This window comes from Zonotrichia leucophrys, chromosome 29 (genome assembly GCF_028769735.1).
Source record: "Zonotrichia leucophrys gambelii isolate GWCS_2022_RI chromosome 29, RI_Zleu_2.0, whole genome shotgun sequence".
Classification (NCBI taxonomy): Eukaryota; Metazoa; Chordata; class Aves; order Passeriformes; family Passerellidae; genus Zonotrichia; species Zonotrichia leucophrys.
In genome coordinates, this window is record NC_088198.1 from 3,393,051 (window position 1) to 3,416,139 (window position 23,089).

A 23,089-nucleotide genomic window follows, 5' to 3' on the forward strand; every position below is an offset into this window, starting at 1 on the left:
CTTAAGAGCGACCGGTGCTGGGGATTGGAGGACAGGCATGGAGGGGGCGGGACCAGCTCGGGAGCCGGAGCCGGATTTGTGGCGAGGCGGTCGGGCAGGGCACTTGGTGTGACGTCACTTCTGGTTAGCGGTATTTCCGCGTCCAGCTTGGCCAGCCGCCGCTGCTGGTCCGGGAGCGGCTCGGGACCCCGGAACCGCCCCGCGACGCCCGGAACCGCCCCGCGACCGCTCCGAGGCCACTCCGCATTCCTCCGGAACAGCCGCCGCTCCACCTCCGGACTCTCCTGCGGCTCGGCCCGGCCCGGGCCGCTCCCTCCCCGCCCCGGGTCCGGCGCGGGGCTCGGCGGGGCCGGCCGGGGATGCCGCGGCGCCGCCCGCGCCATGTGGTACATCATGCAGAGCATTCAGAGCAAGTACTCGCTGTCCGAGCGCCTTATCCGCACCATCGCCGCCATCCGCTCCTTCCCTCGGGACAACGTGGAGGATCTCATCGGCCGGGTGAGGCCCTGTGGCCGGGACATCCCAGCCCTTCCGCGGTCGGGCCGGCCTGCTTGAGTCCCCCCCCGGACTCCGGGTGCCTCTGACGGGCACTGCCGAGCTGTCGCCGGCTGTCCCGCTCCCTGAGGAGCTTCCGTGGGGATCCCTTGGAGGGGTTTTCCCGGGAGGGGAAGATCAGGGCATCTCCGGTTGGTTTAGAGACTTCAGGCTTTTTCTTCCACCCTCCGAACCCCCGGGGCTGGCGTTGTGTCTGGGGGTCTCCAGGTACCGTTTGGTGACAGTGAATTAGTGAAACACAAGCGGGAGCTGGAATTAAGACCGGGAGTGTTTTTGCGAACAAACTCCCGGGATTTCTCCTAATTAAGCCTTTCTTGAAGGGATGGGAAGGGCAGGGAAAGGGTGGGTTTTGCTGACACCGAGGCGGTTCCTACAAACCCTCGGGGTTTGTGTGAATTAACGCTTTCTGAAGGGATGGAAATGGGGAGTTCCTTACCGGGGGTGTTCCTGTGCTCCCCAGGGCGCCGATGTGAACTGCCTGCACGGCACCCTCAAACCCCTGCACTGTGCCTGCATGGTGGCTGATGCCGACTGTGTGGAGCTGCTGCTGCAAAAAGGAGCTGAGGTAAAGCTTTGGAAAAACCGAAAACAGGTGGAAAATTCCGAGATAAGGCGCAGGGAAGTCAGGAAGAGCTGATTAAGACCTGATGTTGGAGCTGATGTGTTTAAGTTGGATTTTGGGAAAACGTTCTTCCCCCAGATTGTCGCAAGCTCCGGAAACTGGGGTTTGGACAATGCTCCCAGCATAGGGGGGGATTTTTGCGTGTCCTGTGCAGGGCCAGGGCTTGGATTTGGAGATCTTTGTAGGTCTTTTCCACCACAGGATATTCCATGGGCTTGTATCTCCTCACAAAGCGGCACCAGGGGAAGGTTCACTGTCCCAACAGGGAAGGAATTCTTGGGCTGAGATTTTCAGGAGAGGAGGAAGGATTGAAACCTAAATTTTTGCACTGAGATTTCAGGAGGCTGGGAAGGAAGAATTAAACCCTACATTTGCTAGATTTTTTACCCCACTTTCCCCTGGCTACTTGGCTAAAACCCTTCCTTATTTTTCCCTACATTTGGGATTTGGGACCTTTAGCTCTTCCCTTGCTGCGGGATCCAGCTGGAGCCACTCCCTGACTCCCAAACCTTTTTTTTTTCTCCCCCAGGTGAACGCCCTGGATGGCTACAACCGGACAGCCCTTCACTACGCAGCAGAAAAAGATGAAACCTGCGTGGAGATTTTATTGGAGTACGGAGCCAACCCCAACGCCCTGGACGGCAACAAGGACACGCCCCTGCACTGGGCGGCCTTCAAGAACAACGCCGAGTGCGTGCGGGCCCTGCTGGCCAACGGCGCCCTGGTCAACGCCCTGGACTACAACAACGACACCCCCCTGAGCTGGGCGGCCATGAAGGGCAACCTGGAGAGCGTCAGCGTCCTGCTGGACTTCGGCGCCGAGGTGCGCGTGGTCAACCTGAAGGGCCAGAGCCCCATCTCGCGCCTAGTGGCGCTGCTGGTGCGGGGCCTGGGCACGGAGCGGGAGGATTCCTGCCTGGATTTGCTGCATAGAGCCACGGGACACTTCGAGCTGCGCAAGAACGGGAGCCTGCCCTGGGAGGTGGCCCGTGACCCGCAGCTGTGCCAGCGGCTGACGCTGCTGTGCTCGGCGCCGGGCACGCTGCAGGCGCTGTCGCGCTACGCCGTGCGCCGCTCGCTCGGCCTGCGCTTCCTGCCCCAGGCCGTGCAGCAGCTGCCGCTGCCTGCCTGCCTCAAAGAGTACCTGCTGCTGCTCACCTGAGCCAGGGACAGCTGCCCTTCCCCTCCCCGGAGGATCTCCGCTCACTTTGTCACTTCCCAGGTTCTTCTCCGTAGTTTTTGTTCCCCTCAGCCACCCAGTACCCTGCTGGCCCCTCACGCTGCCTTCCTTTCCTCCCCTTGGCCCTTCCATTTTGTCCCGTCTCTTTCTCCCCCTGTTCTGTCACGCTCCCTTCATTTCCTCCTTTCTGTTCCCTCTGCTTCTCTTCCTGTCCCCCCGTTTCACTCTCCTGCAATGAACAATATCCCTCTGATGGCAAATTATATCCCAGCTGTTGGAATAATCTGGTTTTCCCCTCTTTTTTTTGTTTTTTTTTCCTTGCAAAAGGAAGGTTTTAAAGGAAAAGTCTCCTTTGAGGAAGGACCCAAGGCAAGAAATTGTAGGTTGGGATGCAGAGTAATCCTGTGGGATGGGTTGGCTGAAAATCAAAGATCCAGGTGTTTCTCCAGCATGGAGAGTGAAGTTCTGCCTGTACTTTTATGCTGCATCAAGAGTGAAACCACCTCGAAAACCAGAATTTTGCAGGGCTGGAATTCTTGTAGGTGAAAGAAATCTTTTCCAGAGAGCTGCACATGAAGCTGAGGGCTTCCCTCCCACCTCTTCAAGGTTCCTGAGGTTTCCCTCTAGGAATTCACCCTTTGATGTTGGTTTAGGGGGGGGGTTTGGGATCAGATATTCCAGGATCCAATGGAAGAGCAGATGTCCAAGGTGAAACCAAGTGGCTAAAAACTGTCATTGTTGTTTTCTGGGATGAACTTGGGGCACAAATTTTACCTGTTTTATCCCTCTGTGTTATGCTGGGCAGGGAAATCCTGAGGATGAGGAGGGATTTGGTGTCAGTGGGGTCCAGGTTTGCCTTTCCATGGATTCACAGACACCTGGAGCACTTGGACAAGCACTGAATTTATTGAAACATCTCCACTTTATGACTTTTAACCCTAAAAACCTCAACCTCCACCATCCATCCTCAATTTATCCTGATACCGCTTGGGGACCCCTTCTCAAAATCCCATAAAATCCCTGAAAAGCCCCAGGACACTGTGAGAAAAGGGGATTTTTGGGGTTTCTCAGGCTGGCAGTGGCTGCTGTCCCTGTCACAGGGTGGCCTCGGGGACCAGGACCTTGCGGGTCAGGTGCTCCAGGTGCGCCGTCTCAGACGTGTCTAGCTCGATGTTGTACTTGGCCAGGATTTTGAGGATGGGCCGCAGCTTCAGCCACCACTGCTCCTTGGGGATGCGGTGCCTGAGGGGACAGGGACAGACTGGGGATATCCCTGGGGAGGGATCCCAGGCTTTGTCCCACTTTCCCAGGGTGGGGAAGGGAGGGACAGGGAGGGAGACGCACTCGAAATCCGTCTGCTGGCGCAGCTCAGCGATGGGCTGGAACACCAGGCTGCGCTTGCGCATCCCCAGCAGGCACGCCGAGTCCGCCGTGTTGGCAAAGATCCGGCCTGGGAGGAACACAGGAATGGTGGGGAACCTCCTGGAGGCGAGTTGGGAATGGTTGGGATCCTCCAGGGATGTGGGAGGGAAGGGTGGGAATGTTTGGTAATCTTCAGGGATGGGAAAACATCTGGGACAGGAAGTTGGGAATGTTTGGGATCCTCCTGGAGCAGGGGTTGGGAATGCTGGGGATGCTGCATGAGGGTAAAACCTATGGGAGGGTAGGTTGGGAATATTTGGGACCTTTCAAAAACATGGGAGGGGAGGTTAGGAATGTTTGGGATCATCCAGGAGTGGGGAACATCCCCCAGAATCCACAGGAGGGCTTTTTGGGAATGGTTTGGGAATGTAGGGTCACTCTGGGGCCCCTTTGGGATCCCCCATCCAGCAGCACCCACCATGCCGGGAGCACTCCTTGATCTTCCCGGTGATCCAGGCCACGGCCTTGGCGCCCATCTTGGTGCCGAAATTACGGTCAAAGGGGGTGGGGCTGCCTCCCTGCCCCAGGAGAATCCAGGATGAGCCAATGAAATCCCCCAAATCCCAATCCCCTGAACACCGATCCTGTTCCTGGGGGAATTCCCAAACCCTCACCCCTTTCCCACCTGCTGCATGTGCCCCAGGACGTTTTTCCGGCAGTCAAAAATCCCTTTGCCCTCCTCGCAGTAGAGGTTGTAGATGAAATCTGTGGTGTAGTTCTCATTGCAACGCTCATTCCTGCACCAGGGACAGGATCAGGCCCAAATCCCACAGTTCACCCCATCCCAAACAATTCCACTGATCCGAAACAGCAGCTCCACAATGAGACTCCAAATCTTCCATCCCTTGCCCATCACCACCGTGAAAGCCCAGTTCCCCTGATCCCAAACCCAATCCCCACGGGGGTGCCATGAGGTCCCCCCAAGGCTGGAACCCACCTGAGCACAAGCCCCCTCTTCACCGTGGTCTTCATCTTCTCCGTCAGGTGGTCCACATTGGCCTGTGGGGTCAGGAATGGAGGTGGGAGTGGGGTCAGTGGGGAACCTACTCATTCCACACCACCCGGGTGCCACTGGGGACTGGGGACAAGACTGTCCCCACCTGCAGGTCACGGCTGCTGAAGGGCTCTTCAAAGATGTAGGCGGCGTCGGCGCCGGCCGCCAGCCCAGCCATAGTGGCCAGGTAGCCACAGAAGCCACCCATGGTCTCGATGATGAACACACGGCGCTTAGTGCCTGCAGCTGACTGCTTTATCAGGTCACACGTCTGCAGTGGGGACAGGATTTGGGGTCAGGAAAAGGGATTTAGGGCCCAGGGAATTTGGGGTGCCCACTGCAGACTGCTTGATCAGGTCACATGTCTGAAATGTGGGATTTGGGGTCAGGAAAAGGGGTCTAATGTCAGGGCAGTTGGAGGATTTCCATCAGGGTCTCAGAGAGGTGATAGAGGTAGGAGAAGTGCTTTGGGATCAGGGGAATTTGAGACTTCCACTGGGATCTTACTGTGATGATGGTGTTTAGCATCAGGAGGGATATGGAATACAGGATTTGGGTTCTCACTGTGGTGATGATGTTTGGGAGCAGAGCCTACAGGATGGGGTGTCCGACCAGGGTGGTAGTGTTTGGGACAAGGGGGATTTTGGGGAGGTATCTGGGGTCTCACAGTGGTGATGGTGTTGAGGGCGGTGTCGGCGCCGATGCTGAAGTCAGAGCCGGGGACGTTGTTGGAGACAGTGGCGGGCACGATGCACAGGGGGATGCAGAGCTCCTCGAAGCGTGCCCGGCCCTCCACCAGCTCCAGGCCACCTGTGAACGCCTGAGAGACAATGGGAACATCAGGGGACAATGCAAAGAGGGGAGGAACAGTGGGGGCACTGACCACACCTTGACCAGACCTGGCCCTCCACCAGCTCCAGGCTGCCTGTGTGAATGCCTGGGGGATGGCAGAGGGACCCTGACCCCACCCTGGCCACACCCCAACCATGCCTCTCTAACCCCATCCTGGCCACACCCCAACCATGCTCTGACCAAGCCCCACTGACCCCACCCTGCTGACCACACCCTGCCCACACGGCACTGACCTCAAAGCCACCAATGATGATAAGACCATGAATCCCAAATTTGCTGATGTTGGCGCTGATCTCCTCAAAATGTTTCTTGGGCAGAGTCCTGGGAAGGGGAGACTCCTTGGGATGAGCCTGATCAGAGGGGGACCCCAGAGGGACCCCAAATGACCCTACATGCAGTGGGGAGTGACCTCTTGGTGCCTAGTTTGGATCCTCCTAGCCCTGTCCAGCTGCCCACAGTATTCCAGCCGATCTCTTCCACCTGGGGGGTGAAACAGGGGTTTAATGGGGTGGGAGAAGGATCTGGGGTCACAATGGCCCCCCTCAGCCCTCTCAGAGTGACACTGGGCTCACACAATGTCCCCTCAGCCCTCTCAGAAGGTCACACAATGTCCCCTGGCTTGGGGACAGCAGCAGATCAGACCCATAGCAGGGCTGGGGTTTGGACAGGGATTAAACACCCCCATCCTGAGGAATCTCCATCCCTGCAGTGCCACAACTGTCCCTTCCCAGGTCCTTTTCTTGCGCCCTCCTCCCACATGGATCTCCCCATCCCAAAATCCATCCCCTCAAATCCATCCTGCACTTCCCAAACTCTTTTCCTGGCCTGTCTTTTCACTGGGATCTCCCCATTCCAAAACCCAACCCTTCAAATCCGTCATGCCCTGGCCACCCCTTCATCCCATAGGGATCTCCCCATCCCAACTCCTTTCCCCCATAGGACCCTCACTATCCCGAATGCCAGCCCCTCATATCCATCCCAAGCCCTATTCCCTGTGCGAATCTCCCCATCCCAGTCCCTCTCCTGACCCTTTTCCCACCCCATTCCCCTTGGGACCCTCACCATGCCAAAGGCCAGCCCCTCGAAGCCGTCGTGCACAGCGAGCATGCGGTGCCCATGGATGAGGCCAATCCTCACGGTCGACCGCACGGCTGCGTTCATCCCTGCGGCCGGAGCGCCCACGTTCATCACGGCCACCGTGTACCCGCTCTGGGGACAGGGACAGGGCTCACTGGGAGTTGGGGTTGGATTGGGGTGGGATTGGGTGGTATCCGTGCCTGGGATGAAATTGGGGTGTCCCAGCTCGGGCCCCTCCCCAGTGCTCCCTACCTTGGTGGCAGGCGGGCGGATGTGAGCCAGCAGCTTGTAGACATTCCAGTTGTTCTGAAAGCTCCTAAAAATCGGGGAAGTTGGGGTTTTGAGATGGTTTGAGGACATTGGGGTTTCAGGGACAGGGACATGGAGGTGCCACCCACCGGCCCCGCAGCTTCAGCGCGTCCTCAAAGCGTCCTTCATTCATGGCTGTGGTGACGTCCTTAGTCTGGGGGCACAGAGGGGGATTGGGGTGGGATTGGGGTTTCCTGGGTGGAATTGGGGTGTCCTGGGGTGGGATCAGGGTGTCCTGGGTAGGGTTGGAGTGTTTTGGATGGGTTTGGGGTGGAATGGGGTGTCCTGGGGTGGGATCCATCCCTGGGGCTGGTTTGGTGACACTCCCTGGAGGATTTGGGGACATCTTAGGGATGGGAACCATCTTAGGGACCCAGACTGGGTCTGGGGCCACTCCCAGCGTCCCCCCATCCCCACTCACCACCTGGACACATTCCATGAGGGGCAGGCGCACGGCCTGGTTGCCGGACAGACTGACCACGCAGGCCGGCGTCTCTGGTGTCCCCTCAAGCAGCGCCATCACAGCCTCCACACCCATCCTGCTGGCCTGAGGGGACATCAGGGGTGTCACCTCCCAAGGGGGGCTGTAAGTCACCTCCAGGTCCCTTTGTTTGGGACCAGGGTGAGGAAGGAGGTACCCACCAGGATGCGGTCGAAGGCTGAGGGGGTCCCCCCACGCTGGACATGGCCCAGGATGGTCACCCTGGTGTCGTACCCCAGACGTTTCACCACCAGCTGCAGGGACACAGGAGAGCTCTGGGACTGGCCCCAAAAAGGGAGGGGGCAAAGGGGGATGTCCCCCATGTCCCCCCATCCCCACTCACAGCTTTGATCTCGTCCGAGGTGATGGCCTTGCCGTGCTTGTCGATGGCGCCCTCAGCCACAATGATGATGTTGAGCCTGGAGCCACCATCACGGGTCTGGGGGGATCACAGGGTGTCAACAAGGATAGGGATGGGGGAGATCATCCCTCCATCCCTCCATCCCCATGTCCATCCCTCCCTCCCACCTCAGTCAGCCTCCTGCACAGGTGCTCCTCCCAGTCGTCCTCAGGGGGTGACTCAGGGATGAAAACCCAATCAGCACCACAGGCCAGGGCTGTGATCAGCGCCAGGTACCTGAAATGGGGCCAAAACCTGCTTTTGAGCCACTTCCCCCAATTTTTGGGGTGACAAGAACCCCTCCTAGGTGCCAGAACGTACCCGCAGTGCCGCCCCATCACCTCCAGCACAAAAGTCCTCTGGTGGCTGTGGGGACAAGAAAGCGTCACCCACCCGAAACAGGAACACCGGGGGCTGGGGGACAACAAGAGTGTCCTTGTCACCTCTGTGCTGTGGTGGTGATGGCGTCCACGATCTCCATGATGCGGTGCAGCGCCGAGTCGGTGCCGATGGTCATGTCAGTGCCGCAGAAGTCGTTGTCAATGGAGCCCACCATGCCCACGATGTTCAGGTGGCTCGAGCGCTGCGCCTCCTCTGCCGTGATGCCACCTGGGGAGAGGGTGGGCAGGAGGGGGACGCCATCCCCAGATGGTCACTTGGGGGATAGAGGTGTCAAAGGGATTGTCTGGGGGAAAAACACTCAGCTTTGGGTAACAAAACACCGTATTTTTGTGTAGGACACCTTGATTTTGGAGCCAAAGTTTTTTTGGAATCACAAACTTATATCACACTGCAACAACAAACCTTCCCACACCCTCCTTTCCTGACGTGGGACCCCCCCAAAATGTCCCCTTAGGGGGAAGCAGTGCCACAAATCTCTGTTTTGAAGGAAAACCTCAAATTTTTGAGTGCCGCACCCTGCTTTTTTTAACCACACCCTTTTTTCCTTCTGTGTCCCCCTTTAAAACATCTTCAACAGTGCCCCAAACCTCCAAAATTATGGAAAAAACCCCAATTTTTGAGTTTCACATCCTGATTCAAAACCAAACTTTTCCACACCCCCTGTTCTCTCTCTGCCCTCCTCCAAAGTGTCCCCTTGGGGAGCAAAAGTGTCCTAAACTTCCATAATTAGGGAAGAACACCACATTATTATGTGTGAAAACCCAAATTTTTGTGTGCTTTTGAACCCAAACCTTTCTCTTTTGACCCCAACCCTTTCCCTGTGCCCCCCTCCCTTCTCCCTCACCCCAGGGGGGGCTCCCCCGATGTCCCCCCCATACCGGTTTTGAGCAGTTCTGCCAGGAGCCCGCCCCACTCGGCGCGGAAGGTGTCGGCGCCGGTGAGGCTGCCGTCGCCGCCGATCACGCACAGGTTGGTGATGCCTCGCTTGACCAGGTTCCGCGCGGCGCGCAGCCGCCCCTCGCGCGTGCGGAAATCCTGGCAGCGTGCGCTGCCAATCACCGTGCCACCCTGGGGAGGGACGGCGGGGCACAGCTGGCCTTGGGGCTGGCTATCCATCCCTGTGTCTGTCCACCCATCCCATCCCCATATTTGTCCCTGTGTGTCCATCCATCCATCCCATCCCCATGTCCATCCCTGTGTCCATCCACCCCTCTGTCCATCCACCCATCTCATCCCCATGTCCATATCTCTGTCCCATCCTCATGTCCATCCCTCCATCCGTCCATCCATCCATCCATCCATCCATCCATCCACCCATCCCATCCCCATGTCCGTCCCTGTGTCCCTCCCTGTGTCCACCCTTCCCTCCCTCCCCCCATCCCAGCTCTGCTTCTGGGTCATTTTCTGCTGAGCCCAGGCTCAGACTGGAACCAGTGAGGGACAAACTGGGACCAGTGAGGAGCATGCCCAGTGCCTCCCCAGCCCAGGAGGTGATTCCCCACTGTCCCCCTGTCCATGTGTCCCTCACCAGCTGCAACATCATGGACACACTTTCCCACGTGGCCTCCCTGATGTGGTCACCACCGTCCACCAGCCCCTGGTAGCCCTGTGGGGACAGAACGGACAGTGGTTCAAGGACACCTTTTCCCAAATTTTGTGGTGGGGCTGTGGAATTTCGGGGTTGGGGCTGACACTGACCTCACACACGAAGAACACTTTGGCCCCGGTGTAGATCCCCACACGCACCACGGCACGCACGGCCGCGTTCATCCCTGTGGGGCACCGCCATCATCCTGTCACCCCTTGGTGACTTCCCCAAGACCCTGTCACCTGCCTGCAGCTGCCACCCCTCGGTGGACACCCCCAATCTGTCCTCCCCGTACCCCCCCTGTCCCCCCCCTCGCAGCTGCCACCGCCTGGGTTATTTTTGCCCCGGTGACCTTTGGTGGCAGTGCCTGACATGGGTGACAAACACGGGGGTGGGGGGAGGGGACACTCGGGGGGGGCCCCCATGGCCTGGCACCCCCCCATGTCTGTCCACCCCCCATCCTTGGGACCCCCAGAAAAATCCCAAATCTGGGGATGAATCCTTGGAATTTTGGGCAATCCTGATTATTTTGGCTCAGTGCCAAAGTGCCACCGGTGCCCACTTGGAGTCCCCTGCCCGAATTTTGTCACCGTTGTTCCCCTCTGCTATCCCAAAACCCCTCGAGCTCCACCCGACCCCAAACCCCCACCAAGGTCATTCCCAGAACCTCAGTCCAGGGAAAACCCTGATGGTTGTGGCATCAAAATCCTGATTTTTACCTCCAAATGAGCGGGCTTAGGGACTTGGGGGGGGGGGATTTTTAGGGATTTGGGGGGGGAATTTTAGGGGAGGGGGATTTGGGGGGGGGGGCTTTGGGATCCCGGGGATTCTGGGGATCCCAGGGGATTTGCGGAGTTTTGGAGGAGGGGGCAGACATTCGAGAGAATTTGGGGGGATTTCCAGGGATTTCGGGCTGGGGATTTCAAGGGATTTTGGATCCCGGGGGTTTTGAGGTGCTCTTACCCTGCGCGTCCCCTCCGGAGGTGAGGACGGCGATGGCTTTGCCGACCCCCAGGGTCTCAGTGTGCTGGGGTCCCGCGGGGCTCGGGGGCATTTTCCTGCCTGGAAAAAATCGGGAAATTCGGGCAAATCCCAAGGCGGGACGGGCGGCTCTGTCCCTCTGGGTGACGCTGCCAGCGCAGAGTGGCACCCTGGGGAGGAACGCGGCGACACTGGGACAGCCCCGCTGCCACCGCCGGGACACTCCCGCCCGGGGGGGCGTGGGGGGAACTCCTTACTGGGAATGCTCGTTACCGGTCCCAGTCTCGATTCCCTACTGGGGCCAGGCTGTCCTTAGCGGTCCCAGCCTCTCCTTACTGGTCCCAGTTTGTCTTTACTGGACCCAGTGCATACTCCCTCTGGGAGTTGCTCCGTCCTTCTTACTGGTGCTAGTCTGTCCTTACTGGTCTCAGTTTGTTTTCCCTGCCCTGCTCTCCTTAATGGTCCCAGTCCCTCTTTAGCGGGGCCAGTTTGTCCTCACTGGTCCCAATCCCTGTTCCCAGTGGGAGCTGCTGTGTCCTCGTTACAGGTGCCACTTTGTCCTTACTGGTGCCACTTTGTCCTTACTGGTCCCAGTTTGTCCTTACTGGTTCCAGTCTGTTCAGCCCAGTCTCTATTCCCTGTAGTTATTGGTCTGCCCTCCTTACTGGTGCCAGTTTATCCTCCTTACTTGTCCCAGTCCATCCTTACCAGTCCCCGTCTGTGTTCCCTGTGGGACTCTGCGCTCCCCACTGGTTCCAGACTGCTTTCCTTACTGGTCCCAGTCCCCATTCTCCACCTCTCCCGGTTCCAGCTCCCCGCCGGTCCCGGTGCGGGGCTGTTACTGGTGCCAGTTCCTGCTCCCTGCTGGTTCCAGTACCTGTCCCTAACCGGTTCCAGTTCATCGCCGGTCCCGGTGCAGGGCCGTTGCCGGTCCCGGTGCAGGGCCGTTACCGGCCCGGGTCGCTGTTCCCGGTGGGATCTGCTCTGCTTTCCTTACTGCTCCTAGTCCCCGTTCCCTGCCGCTGCCTCTCCCGGCTCCGGTTCGCTCCCGGTCCCGGTCCGAGGGCGTTACCGGTGCCGGTCCGCGGGCGTTACCGTTGCCCTCCCGGGGCCGTTAGTGGCGCCAGTCCCGCTGCCCACCGGGAGCACTGACCTGCGGAGCGCCGCCGGCCCGGCCCGGGCGGGAGGAAGGACAGCAGGAGGAGGAGGAGGAGCGCGGCCACGGAGAGCGCGGCCGGGGCCGCGAACCGAGACAGAGCCGGGGCCACCGGGACCGCCACCATGGCCCGGGCACAGCGCCACCATGGCCTGGGGACAGCGCAGGGACACGGGCTGGGACCGGGGATTGGCCGCGGGGAGCGCTATAATGGGATCGGGGTGGAGGGATCGGCTGTAATGGGATCGCCCATTAGGGGATCAGGGTAACGGGATCGGTGTAACGGGATCGGCTGTGACGGGGTCGCTGTAAAGGGATCGGGGTGACGGGATCGGTGTAATGGGATCGGCTGTAACGGGATCGGCTGTAATGGGATCGCCCGTTATGGAATCGCCGGTTATGGGATCAGCTATAATGGGATCGGCTGTAGGGTCCAGCTGCTGTGGGATTGACTGTAATGGGATCGGCTATTATGGGATAGGCTGTAACAGTATTGGATGTAGGGACCAGCTGTAACAGGACTGACCATAGGGACAAACTTGGAATGGGATCAGCTGTAACGGGATCGACTGTGATGGGATCGGTGGTAGGGACTCACACAGAGCGAACCCTCCATATGGTCACAGCCCCCAGAGAATGACCCTCTATAGGGTCACAGCTCCCACAGAGTGACCCCCACCACAGAGGGACCCCTATAGGGTCAGCCCCCCCGTCCAGGGTGGCCCCTCCTTTCCGGCTGCCCCCCTGGACCTCCCAGCCGCCAGGGGGCGCTCTCCGCTTCCAGCAAATCGCGGCTCCCTCCCCTGCTCTGGCGGCAGCACTTCTGGCAGCGCTGCCGCCGCTCACTTCCGCTTCCGCTGCTTCCCCCTCGCTGCCGCCGCGGAGTCCGGGAGAGCCGCGCGCGCTCGGGAGGCTTCCGGTTCCATTTCCGCTTCCGGTGCGGCGGCCGGGCCGGCTGAGGCAAGAGAAGCGGCGGCGGCTCCGGACCCTGCTCCGCTCCCGGACCGAGCTCTTCCCTCTCCCGCTGCCCTCACACCCGACTCCGCCACCACTGGGCCTTTTCCCGTGCCCGGTCCGGCCGCTGCCCAGGGCCGAGGCGGCGGCGTTGCCCTCCATGAGGATGGAGGCCCGGGAGGCGGCGCGGGCCCGGCCCGGCCCGGCCTTCAAGGGTTTCGGCGCCGAGAGCAAGGTGCGGAGCGGGGGGGCGCGGGGCCGGGGCGTTCCCGGGCTCCGTTTCCACCGGGCCGGAGCCGCCGCAGCTCCTTCCCTCACGGAACCACCGCGGGATTTGGGCGGGAAGCGGATTTCGGAATATTCGGGACAATTCCCCCATCCCAGGGAATCCTAGGGCACTTCCAGCCGCGGTTTCTCTGGGGAAACGCAGCCTGGAAACCGCAGAAGTCAAATCCCAATCCCGTTTTTGGGAATTCCCGGTTCCCGGCGTGGGAATTCCGCCTGGAATGTGCCGGGAATGGGGAGCCCAAGTGTGGGACCCACCGCGGGTCCAGAGCTGCGAAATTCAGGATTTTCCCAGCAGTTTTTGGGTTCTTGCTGCTCCATAAATTCGCTCCACAAAATATGGGAGTTGTAACCTTTAGAAGCTGGGAATTTGGGGAGTTTGGGGAGCTGTGATGGGTAGGAATTGCAAACCTTAGGAATTGTAAACTTGGAGAATTATTAATTTTAGGAATTGTGAATTTTGGGAATTGTGAAGTCCTGCCACCATTCCCAACCAGCCCTGGGAACACCCTTCCCTTTCCCCTGTATTTTTCCTGGATTCTTTCCTGGTATTTTCCCACTTCTAAGCAAAATATTGGAATTTTCCCCATTTTTTTTTTCTCCCAGTTTTTCCTCCCCAAACTCAGCAGCTTCTCCTGCCCTGCTGGGAACTCCTCCTGCTCCCTCAGCTACACCCCAGGTGAGTTTTCCCTCTGGAATTTGGGTTTTGGGGGTGTTTTCCCTAAAAACAACCCCTGGAGAAGGGGAAATTTGAGTTTTTCTGGGAACTCCCAGTGTTTTTCCCCTCAGAAATTCCTGAGAGATTCCCAGGAGCCAACGGGCAGTGGAGGAGCTCCAAGCCCAGGGGTAGCCGAGGCTCCTTCCTGGAGACCCGTAAAAATTCCAGGTGGGTGCCGCAGATCTCAGATTTCCAGGTTTTGGTTGATACTTTTGGGGGATTTTAGTTGGGATTTTGGAGTTTTGATGATTTGACAGTGATTAGAAGATTTTTTGAGGGGGTTTTATTTTTGGGATTTTTTGAAGGTTTTAATTTCTTTTTTGGGGGATTTTTTGGTGGGTTTAATTTGGGATTTTGGTTATTTGGGGAAGGATTTTTTGAGATTTTTTTGGTGGGGATTGGGATTCTTGGTTTTTTTAAATGTTATTTGGGATTTTGTAGTAGGGGGATTTGGGCAATTTAATTGGGGGGTTTGAGGATTATGGTTTTTTTTTTAATTTGTGGGATTTTTTGGGGCTTTATTTGGAATTTGGGCCCTTTCATTTCTCCTTCCATGCAACCTTTTGTGATTTTATTCGGGATTTTAAACCAATTTTCAGGATTTACAACAAACCTGCGGTGTTTTTCCCTCCTTCCAGCGGGAACCCCAGCACTTTTGGGGCAAAATCCGCCCTCCATGGAGCCTCCTTCCCCCTGAAGCCAGCCCCGAGCCCCTCCTGGAGCCGCCGCAGCCCCAAGAAGGCCCCGCGCCGCTTCCTGAGCGCGGCCGAGGAGGTGACGGAGAAACCCTGGGGCATCCCGGGGGTTTGCGGGGCTGGGAATCCCAGGGGTTTGTGGGGTTTGTGGGGCTGGGAAGCCCTGGGGTATGTGGGGTTGGGGTGTTCCGGCAAGGCTGGGAATGGAAATCCTGAGAAATCCCAGAGGTTTGTGGGGTTGGGGTGTTCTGGCAGAGCTGGGGGCACATCTGGGGTTAAACACCAAATTCCTGGGGTTTTCCAGCCCTAAATCCCATTTTTTTGGGAGTTTTTCTCAGCACTGCCTTTGTGGGATTCCATCAGATCCCTGAATTTGGGGGGAATCCCTGGGATCAGTGAATTCCAGGGTTTTGAGAGGAGTTTTTTCTGTGCTCTTTGCCTGCAGACGGTGCGGGAGGAGGAGCGGGAGATTTACCGGCAGCTGCTGCAGATGGTGACTGGGAAGAGGTTCTCCAGCTGCAAACCCTCCCCGCTGCTGCCCTTCCACCTGTGAGTCAGAAGCATCCCAAAAAATCCCTGAAAACCTGCCCCAGATCCCAAAGAACCTCAAAATCCCTGCTTGAATCCCAAAAAACCCTCTGCAAATCCCTGAAAATCATCAGAGACCCTGCCCAAACCCCAACTTCAAAACCTCTCTCCTAACCCCCCAGAAAAATCCTAAATCTTCTCCCCAAATCTCAAATTTCCAGTCTTTTTCCAGGAATTTCCCTAACTGGATGTTTTGATTATTTTTTTGCAGCTCCCGCTGTCCCCGTTCCGGCCCCTCCCTGTCCCAGGAGGCTCCCAGGGATGATCCCGAGGCACCGGAAATTCACAAAATTCCAGCTCCTGTTCCACATTCCCCAGAGCCACCCCAGAATTCCCAAAATCCTCCCCTGGGCCCCTCTCCAGGGTTTCCTGGGGAGTTCCAGCCCCGGAATTCTGCGGCTCCGCACCAGCGGGAGGAGGAGCCAGGAGCTGAGGCACAGAGTGAAGGTAAAGATTCCTGAGAATTCCAGAAATATAACCCCAAAACCACCAAAATCTCAAATAAAACAAGACCACAAATAAAACCCCCAAAAAATCTGAAATTAACCAAAAAAAAAAAAAAAAATCCCTAAGAACTTCTCAAGAAAGTCCCAAAGAAAATACCCCCCAAAATCCCCCAAATCCCCAAAAAAATGAAACCAAATCCCAAATAACCCCAAACTCTGGGAAAGGGATTTAAATTCTGTGGCCAGTCTGGGGTATTTATTCAGGATTGGGAGACATTTGGAGTAGGAATCAAGGAGGACAGAAATCCAGGAATTTTTCCCATTTTTAGGGTCAGATTCTGTCATTTTGCTCAAGGTCAAGGATTCCAGAACTCCAGCTCCAAGGTAAGGGGTGCGAAATGGGGGTGTTTTGGGGATTTTCAGGGACACGGGGAGGTGACAATGAAGAGGGACAGGGTGAGAATTTGGGAAAGGAGGGAATTCTGGGGTAATTCCGGTATTTTTGGTAATTTCCAACCCTCCTTTTTCTCTCTTTTCAGCCTCCCCTTTTTCCAGGCTGAGCTATGGATCAAAGAGCTGTGAGTTACTTTTCCCTGCTGGCTTTTCCTGGGATTTTTGGGGTGGAAAAACCAAAATCCTGATTTTTTTTTAATGAATTTGTCCATGAAATTTTTGTTTTTTCTAGGACCAGTGTCTATGATTCCCGAGCCAGAGAGAGGTGGAGGCAAATAGAGGAGCAGAAAGCTCTGGCCCTGCAGCTCCAGAGCCAGGTGAGAATTACACAGAAAAATACCCCGGACTGGGACAATTGGGGAAAAACAGTTGGAAAACAGGAAAAATCAACTTTTTTTAGGCCTTTGTTCTTCTCAATCCTGGGATAAACAGCAAGGAAAAGAGAGAATATCGTCTCACATTGGAAACTACAGGAAATTTTGTCACTGGGAGGGTGGTCAGGGCTTGGAAAAGGAGTCAGAATCCAGGGAAATGGGGAAGAAATGCAGATGTGGCACAGGGGACAGGCCTGGGTGGCTCTGTAAAGGTTTAATTCCATAATCCTGGAGGTTTATCCCAGTTTCATCAATCCCAACCCCTCCTTTTCCCTCTCTGTCCCCCCACAGCGGCTGCAGGAGCAGGAGCGCTCGGTGCAGGACCTGGTGGATCTGCACCTGCGCGTGCCCCTGGAGAAGGAGATCCCGGTGGCCGTGGGGCCCGAGGGGCTGGAGCGCGCCCGGCCTGGCCAGGGCGACGACGACTTCCCCGAGATCACCGAGGTTGGGGCTGCCCCGCAGGGGGCTCTGGGCTCTGGGCACAGGGATGGGGGCCTGAGCCCTCCTCAGGGTGAATTTATGGCTCAAGAATCAGTTTGGTGTTCAAGCCCTGGGGTTTTGGGGACAGGAAAAGTTCTTCCTCAGATAGAACTCAGTTCAGGGAATTTCTGGGATTTGGGGACAGGGATGGAGCCCTGTGCCCTCTTCCCAGTGAATTTATGGCTCAAGAATGCGTTTGGTATTAAACCCTTGGGGATTTGGGGCAGAAAAAGCAGGAATTCTACCTCACCTGAGGTAGATCAGTTCAGGGAATTCCTGGGATTTAGGGATTTGGGGTCAGTTCAGAGAATTAGCTTCAGGGAACTCCTGGGGTTTGGGCACGGGGATGGAGCCCTGCACCCTCCTCCTGGTGAATTCATGGCTTAAGGGACTATTGGGCATTAAACCTTTGGTTATTTGGGGTCAGGAAAAGCAGGAATTCCACCTTCCCTTTCCCCAGGAAATGGAGAAGGAAATCAAGAGCCTTTTCCGAGGAGGGAACCAGGATGAGGTGCTGAGCGAGGCTTTCCGCCTGACCATCACCAGGAAGGACATCCAGACCCTCAACAACCTCAACTGGCTCAACGACGAGGTGAGAGCCCAACAGTTCCCATTTCCTACCCATTTCCAGCAGCTTGGGAGGGGAAAATGATTGGGTGGGTGCTGGGAGGGGGTTTGTGGGTTGGGATTCCACCCTGGACTGATAAATCTATGGGGGAAGCTGCACAAAATAAAAATAATTGAATTTATGTGGGGAATTAATGATAGTGGGAGGATGGGATTTTTGTGAACCAGGGAAACAGTAAGTAAATCTTAAATTCCGACCTAAATAAAGGCAAATTCCTAAAAATCCTTGAGTTTTCTCTGGAATGTTTTACTACAATGGAGCTACTGCAAACTCACCTGGGTTTTTTGAAGGTTTTAATGCAAATCCTCCTTTGTGGGGGTTTATTCCCTAACTTTACACAGGGCCACAAATCCAAACACCATAATAAAATAAATAAAAATCTACTAAAGAAATCAAAAACTCTGTTTTCCCTTTTTTTCCCTCCAGATTATAAATTTCTACATGAATTTGCTGATGGAGAGGAGCAAGGACAAGGATTTGCCTGCAGTCCACGCCTTCAACACCTTTTTCTTCACCAAATTAAAGACTGCAGGGTACCAAGCTGTGAAAAGATGGACAAAAAAAGTGGATATTTTCTCTGTGGATCTGCTCCTGGTGCCCATCCACCTGGGAGTGCACTGGTGCCTGGCTGTGAGTGCTTGAATTATCCCAAAAAATCTTCAGTTTGGGATTTAGGGCCCAAATTTTGTTGGTTTTGGGTGATGCAGACAGGAAAAAATTGCGTTTGTGTCTCAAATCTGAGTTTAAAGGGAAATACAAATGTAGGAGCAGCTTTTTGTGGGGTTTTTAGTCCTTAAATTCAGGCTGGAGGTCATTTTAGGAAATGTATTCCCTTGGGAAGATCTGATTTCCCCGTTCCCACCAACTGGTGCCACAGGATCTTGTTAAAGAGATTTAGGCCACAGATATTTCGCTTTTCCCCTTCCTTTGTCCCATCCCCTGCCTTGGCTCCTGGGATCCTGCAGGGATTTTCAGCTCCTTTAGCAAAAGCCTCCTTAATTTATTAATTCCTGCTTGAATTGTTAATTAATTCCATGGAAAAGAGGTAATTTCCAGCAAAAATGGCATGGGAATGGGGAGGGAAAACACTGAAAATCACCTAAATCTGGGCCTTGAGAAATGGGGCAAAATTGTTGTAAACCCTTGGGAGGAATGATAATGATGATGATAATGATGATGATGATGATGATAATAATAATAATGGCTCATTTAGACATTCAGGGATTAAAAACACAGCAGGAAACGGGGATTTCTGGGGGGAAATCCTCCTGTGGTGTGAGGTACCCTACATTGTTTTTGCAAGAAAAGCATTCCTGATTTTTTTCCCCATTTTAAGGAATTTTTCTCTGTGCAGGTCGTGGATTTCAGGAAAAAAACCATCACCTACTACGATTCCATGGGAGGGATCAACAGTGAGGCCTGCAGGATCCTGCTGTGAGTAAAATCCCTTCCCTGGCAAAATCCCACTCCTGCTTCCCCAGCCTTTGAAACATCAACTTTACCCATTTTGGGGCTTTTTGGGGGTCATTTTTGAGCCTTTTGAGGGTCATTCTTAGGTCCCTTTAGGGTCATTTTTTGGAGGCTCCTTTAGGGTCATTTTTGCTCCCTTTTTAAGGCTCATTCTCCTCTGCTAGGACATGAAAAATTCCTTCTCTTCCCTGGAATTCTCTCCCTGTTTCTTCCCATGGGATTTCAGCCTCTCCTGATCCAATTTTAGATTTTTGGGGGTAATTGATTTGTGAATCCCAACCCTGAATCCCTTAGGGAACAGCCAGACAGAGCAGAACCTCAGAATTGCCATTTTCCCATGAATTCCAGCTTTTCCTGATCCTTTTCCCACAGGCAGTACCTGAAACAGGAAAGTTTGGATAAGAAAAGGAAGGAATTTGACACCAATGGATGGGCCCTGCTGAGCAAGAAGAGCCAGGTTTGGACAGCCCAGAATTCCCAAAGAATTCAGCATTTCCTTGGATTCCCAGCCCTTTTTGGGCCCCTTTTCCCTCAGGGAAGAAAAGGAGGGAACAAATCCCAAACCTTGGAAGAGGAAATTTTCCACAGGGGAAGGGTTTGGGTGGGATTTGGGCAAGGTGGGAATGCAAAACATTCCGGAATTCTGGGACCTTCCTCCAGATTTCACTGGGATTTTGGGGCTTTTCCTGCCCTTGGGTGCTTGGGGGCTGAGGGACGGGGGGGATGCGGGAATTTGGGAATGTCGATTGCTGTTTTGTCCCCAGGAGATCCCGCAGCAGATGAACGGCAGCGACTGCGGAATGTTCGCCTGCCGCTACGCCGAGTGCATCTCCAAGGACAAACCCATCAACTTCACCCAGGTACCCCAGGGGCTGCAAATGAAATAAATTCCACAAATCCCATCCTGCAAACCGCCAGGGCCAGGAAAAATCCCAAAATTCCAGCGGAATTTGGGGGAAATTCCAGTATTCCTCATCCGATCCAAGGAATCCCCACCCAATTTCCCATTCCTAGCCACCCTCCCCCCTTCCATGGAATTGTCCCCAAGTCCCTGGAAAAAGCTCCCAAGCCCCAGTGCCAGGGAAAATCCCAAATATTCCCCCCAAAATCTGAGACAAATTCCCCATTCCTCCCCAAAATTCCAAGGAATTCCTGGGTAATTCCCAACCTCCAGGAATATCCCACTTCCCTCCTCCAGCATTTCCAGATCCCAGCACTCCGAAATTCCCTCAGGTCCCAGAACCCCAGGGCCAGGAAAACCCCAAACTCGCCAAAATCCCAGCAAAATCTGGGATAAATTCCCCCATTTTTTGCCTGAATCCCCAGAAATTCCCATTTTTTCCCCCCATTCCCACAACCCCAAAGCTCCAAATTTCCCCCTTTTCCATTATTTTCCATGGGGGAAAAAAAGCCTGAATCTGCCCCTGGATGAGCAAACCTGACCAAAATTCCCATTTTTTCCTATTTTCTCCCCCAAAATTCCCAAAGCAACACATGCCCTACTTCAGGAAGAGGATGGCCTGGGAAATCCTGCACAGGAAGCTCCTCTGATGCCAGAAAAATTCTGAAATTCCAAAGATTTGGATCAGAAGAATCCCAGGATTCTCCTGGGGACGCAGCCAAGGAACTCCGGGTCCTGCTCCTCCCAAAACCCCCCCAGATTTGGGGGAATAGAAAAGTTTGGAAGCACAGCTGGGAATTTTTTGAAGTTTCTTTCCCTCTTTTTTGTGATTCCAGGATGGATTTTCCCGCTTTTCCATCTGCTGGGATGGGGAAATTTGGGAATTTTGGAGCTGGATTTTCGGGAAAAGGGAGGAGCCTCCGTGGATTTGTGTTGGGAAAACCTGGATTTGGGAAAAGCAGGGGAAAGGTTTGGTTCTGGAGGGAATTTTTGGGGATCATTCCCATTTTTTCCACCTCATTCCTAAAGTTTGTGTATTTTATCCACAGGAAAACTTGGATTGGAATCCCTGGGAATAATTCCTGCTTAAATCCTGTTTTTTCTTCCCAAATTCTCACTTTAGGGTGATTTTTCCAGGATTAAGCTTTGGAATGCCAGAATTCCTCTGGATTTACACCCAAACTTTGCTTTTCCAAGGGAAAAATCCCAAAACCTGAGCAAAATCTGGGATTTTTGGTGAATTTTTGGGAATTTTCCTTTCCCTTTCAGGCTGCTTCATCCCAGCAGCTCCTGTTGCTTTTTCCAGTTGCTTTTCCCACGTTTTCCATGAAGAAATCCTCCCAAATTGCAGGAACTGCAGAGCCATGGGAAAAACCCCAAAATCCTGGAATTCCTTCCATTTTTCCCAAACAATGCCAGGATTTATTTGGGGAGCTTTGCCCACCCCTTTCCCTGGATTAATTTATTCCCAAATGTTTTGGTCCTTCCCAAGCCTCTGGATTTGCTCTTCCTGGTGGAAAAGATGATTTTTAATAAGAAGAGTGGGGGAAAATCCCAAGTTTTTGTATTTTCCCTCTCCTGCAGGAGCTGGGAATTTTTTCTATTTTTCCCGAGCTGGGAGATGAAGTTTTGTACCAAATTCCCAAATTTTTGGAGCCTCTTTTCCTGGTTTTTCCCATCCCTTCGTGTCCCTTTGGATCCCAAATTCCCTCCCATGTTTTATACCAGATTCATTTCCTACTTTTTTTATCTTTTATTGAAATTAAAGATCTGAAAAAAAAAAACTGGAATTGAGGAATTTTCCTGCTTTTTGTGCTAGATAAGAACACATTTTAATTATGAGTTTATAAATGTGCGATAAATTTAATTTTTTTTTTGCCAACTCCTCATGTGCTAGGTGACGTTCAGATGCAGTTGTACATTTATTTATCTGTCTCCATTCCTGTTCACAGTGGGAATCTCTGGAAAAGGGTTTGGGGTTCCTCCTCAGCTGAAGAAATCAGAGAAGGTGCCCCAAAACTTGGGAAAAATTCCCTGTAATCCAGGGAAAATCTTTCAAAACTCAGGGAAAATGACCCACAATCAGAGGGAATGCCCCAAAATCCATGCAAGATGCCCCAAATCTGATGTAGATTCCACAAAATCCATCAGAAAATTACCCCAAATTCCCCGGGAGCCCCCTCAAATCCCACCTGGAATTCCCTCCCCCCCATCCAGGTGACAAAGGTCCTTTCACTCGCCTGCCCACCCCCCCGCTGGATCCACTGCTATTTTTACAAAAATTCCCAGAAAAAGCCGGGATTTGGATAAAAGCTCCCTTTGTAGGGCCGTGGTTGGGCCTGGCAGAGCTCATCTTTCCCGGGAATCCCAGGATCCCAAAAAAGTCTGGGACATGGAGCCCCCATTCCCCCCCATGCTGCCTGGGCAAGGCACCCTGAAAAGCGGGAAAATGACCCAAAATCCCAGGAAATGCCCCAAAATCTAGGGAAAATGCCCCAACCACAAAAAGATGCCCCCAAAACCAATCAGACACAAATGCAGGAAAAATGCCCCAAAATCTGAGAAAGATTCTCCATAATTCAGGGCTGGGACTCCAAATTCTGAGCTGGGAGACCCCAGAGTTCAGAGCTGCCCCTCAAAGCCCTCAATTTTGGGTCACTTTGGGTCATTTTAGGTCATTTTTTACCCCAAAACACCAGCCAGGTCTGAGCTACCCCCCCAACACCACCCCTCAAACCCCTATTTGGTCATTTTGGGGTCATATTTGGGTAATTTTGGGGCATTTTTAATCCCAAACCCCAAGCAGGGTGCTTTAACCGTCCAAACCCCTATTTTGGGGTCATTTTGGAGAAACTTTAAAGGTAATTTTGGGGCAATTTGGGGTTATTTTTCACCCCAAACCCTCCGGGTCAGGGCTGCTCTCCCCAAACCCCAATTTTGGGGTGACTTGGGGTAATTGGGGGCCATTTTTAACCCTGAGCTGGGGCAGGGTCCTCACACTCCAGGAGCCTCCTGATCCTAATTCCTCCTAACAACCCCGACCCCATTAATCCCCCACAGGCTTGAGCCCTCATTAAT

At 54.4% G+C, this 23,089-nt stretch overlaps 3 protein-coding genes across 5 annotated transcripts; 2 read left to right on the forward strand and 1 right to left on the reverse strand.

Annotated features, from left to right (window-relative positions):
- The first annotated feature begins 129 nt into the window (after window positions 1–129).
- ASB8 (ankyrin repeat and SOCS box containing 8) lies at window positions 130–2,640 on the forward strand. Its single transcript, XM_064734715.1, has 3 exons — window positions 130–498; window positions 1,016–1,120; window positions 1,707–2,640. Exons 1-3 carry the CDS (start codon window positions 382–384, stop codon window positions 2,337–2,339), a joined length of 855 nt encoding a protein of 284 aa, XP_064590785.1. The 5' UTR covers window positions 130–381; the 3' UTR covers window positions 2,340–2,640.
- A 600-nt stretch (window positions 2,641–3,240) lies between these two features.
- PFKM (phosphofructokinase, muscle) lies at window positions 3,241–12,194 on the reverse strand. Of its 2 annotated transcripts, none has more exons than XM_064734676.1 (23): window positions 12,017–12,194; window positions 10,846–10,944; window positions 9,993–10,066; window positions 9,823–9,900; window positions 9,173–9,362; window positions 8,336–8,501; window positions 8,214–8,258; window positions 8,021–8,129; window positions 7,836–7,931; window positions 7,654–7,746; window positions 7,433–7,558; window positions 7,101–7,165; window positions 6,955–7,018; window positions 6,688–6,834; window positions 6,035–6,105; window positions 5,859–5,946; window positions 5,441–5,593; window positions 4,880–5,044; window positions 4,717–4,778; window positions 4,405–4,516; window positions 4,198–4,297; window positions 3,702–3,807; window positions 3,241–3,599 (listed from the first exon to the last, which is right to left on the reverse strand). In XM_064734676.1, the coding sequence occupies exons 1-23, from the start codon at window positions 12,144–12,146 to the stop codon at window positions 3,452–3,454; spliced, it is 2,487 nt and encodes an 828-aa protein (XP_064590746.1). In that variant the 5' UTR covers window positions 12,147–12,194; the 3' UTR covers window positions 3,241–3,451. The 2 variants fall into 2 exon arrangements, with proteins under 2 accessions (XP_064590746.1, XP_064590747.1); XM_064734677.1 differs by lacking the exon at window positions 12,017–12,194 and adding an exon at window positions 11,741–11,959.
- SENP1 (SUMO specific peptidase 1) lies at window positions 12,127–21,757 on the forward strand. Of its 2 annotated transcripts, XR_010442961.1 has the most exons (17): window positions 12,127–13,208; window positions 13,865–13,937; window positions 14,048–14,144; window positions 14,615–14,750; window positions 15,117–15,220; window positions 15,471–15,706; window positions 16,035–16,089; window positions 16,245–16,283; window positions 16,391–16,475; window positions 16,824–16,976; window positions 17,473–17,604; window positions 18,067–18,270; window positions 18,995–19,074; window positions 19,483–19,567; window positions 19,875–19,970; window positions 20,599–20,980; window positions 21,061–21,757. XR_010442961.1 is itself a non-coding variant. In XM_064734686.1 (16 exons), exons 1-16 carry the CDS (start codon window positions 13,134–13,136, stop codon window positions 20,659–20,661), a joined length of 1,713 nt encoding a protein of 570 aa, XP_064590756.1. In that variant the 5' UTR covers window positions 12,127–13,133; the 3' UTR covers window positions 20,662–21,757. The 2 variants fall into 2 exon arrangements, 1 of the variants encoding a protein (XP_064590756.1); XM_064734686.1 differs by having other exon boundaries at window positions 20,599–21,757.
- Window positions 21,758–23,089: the final 1,332 nt, after the last annotated feature.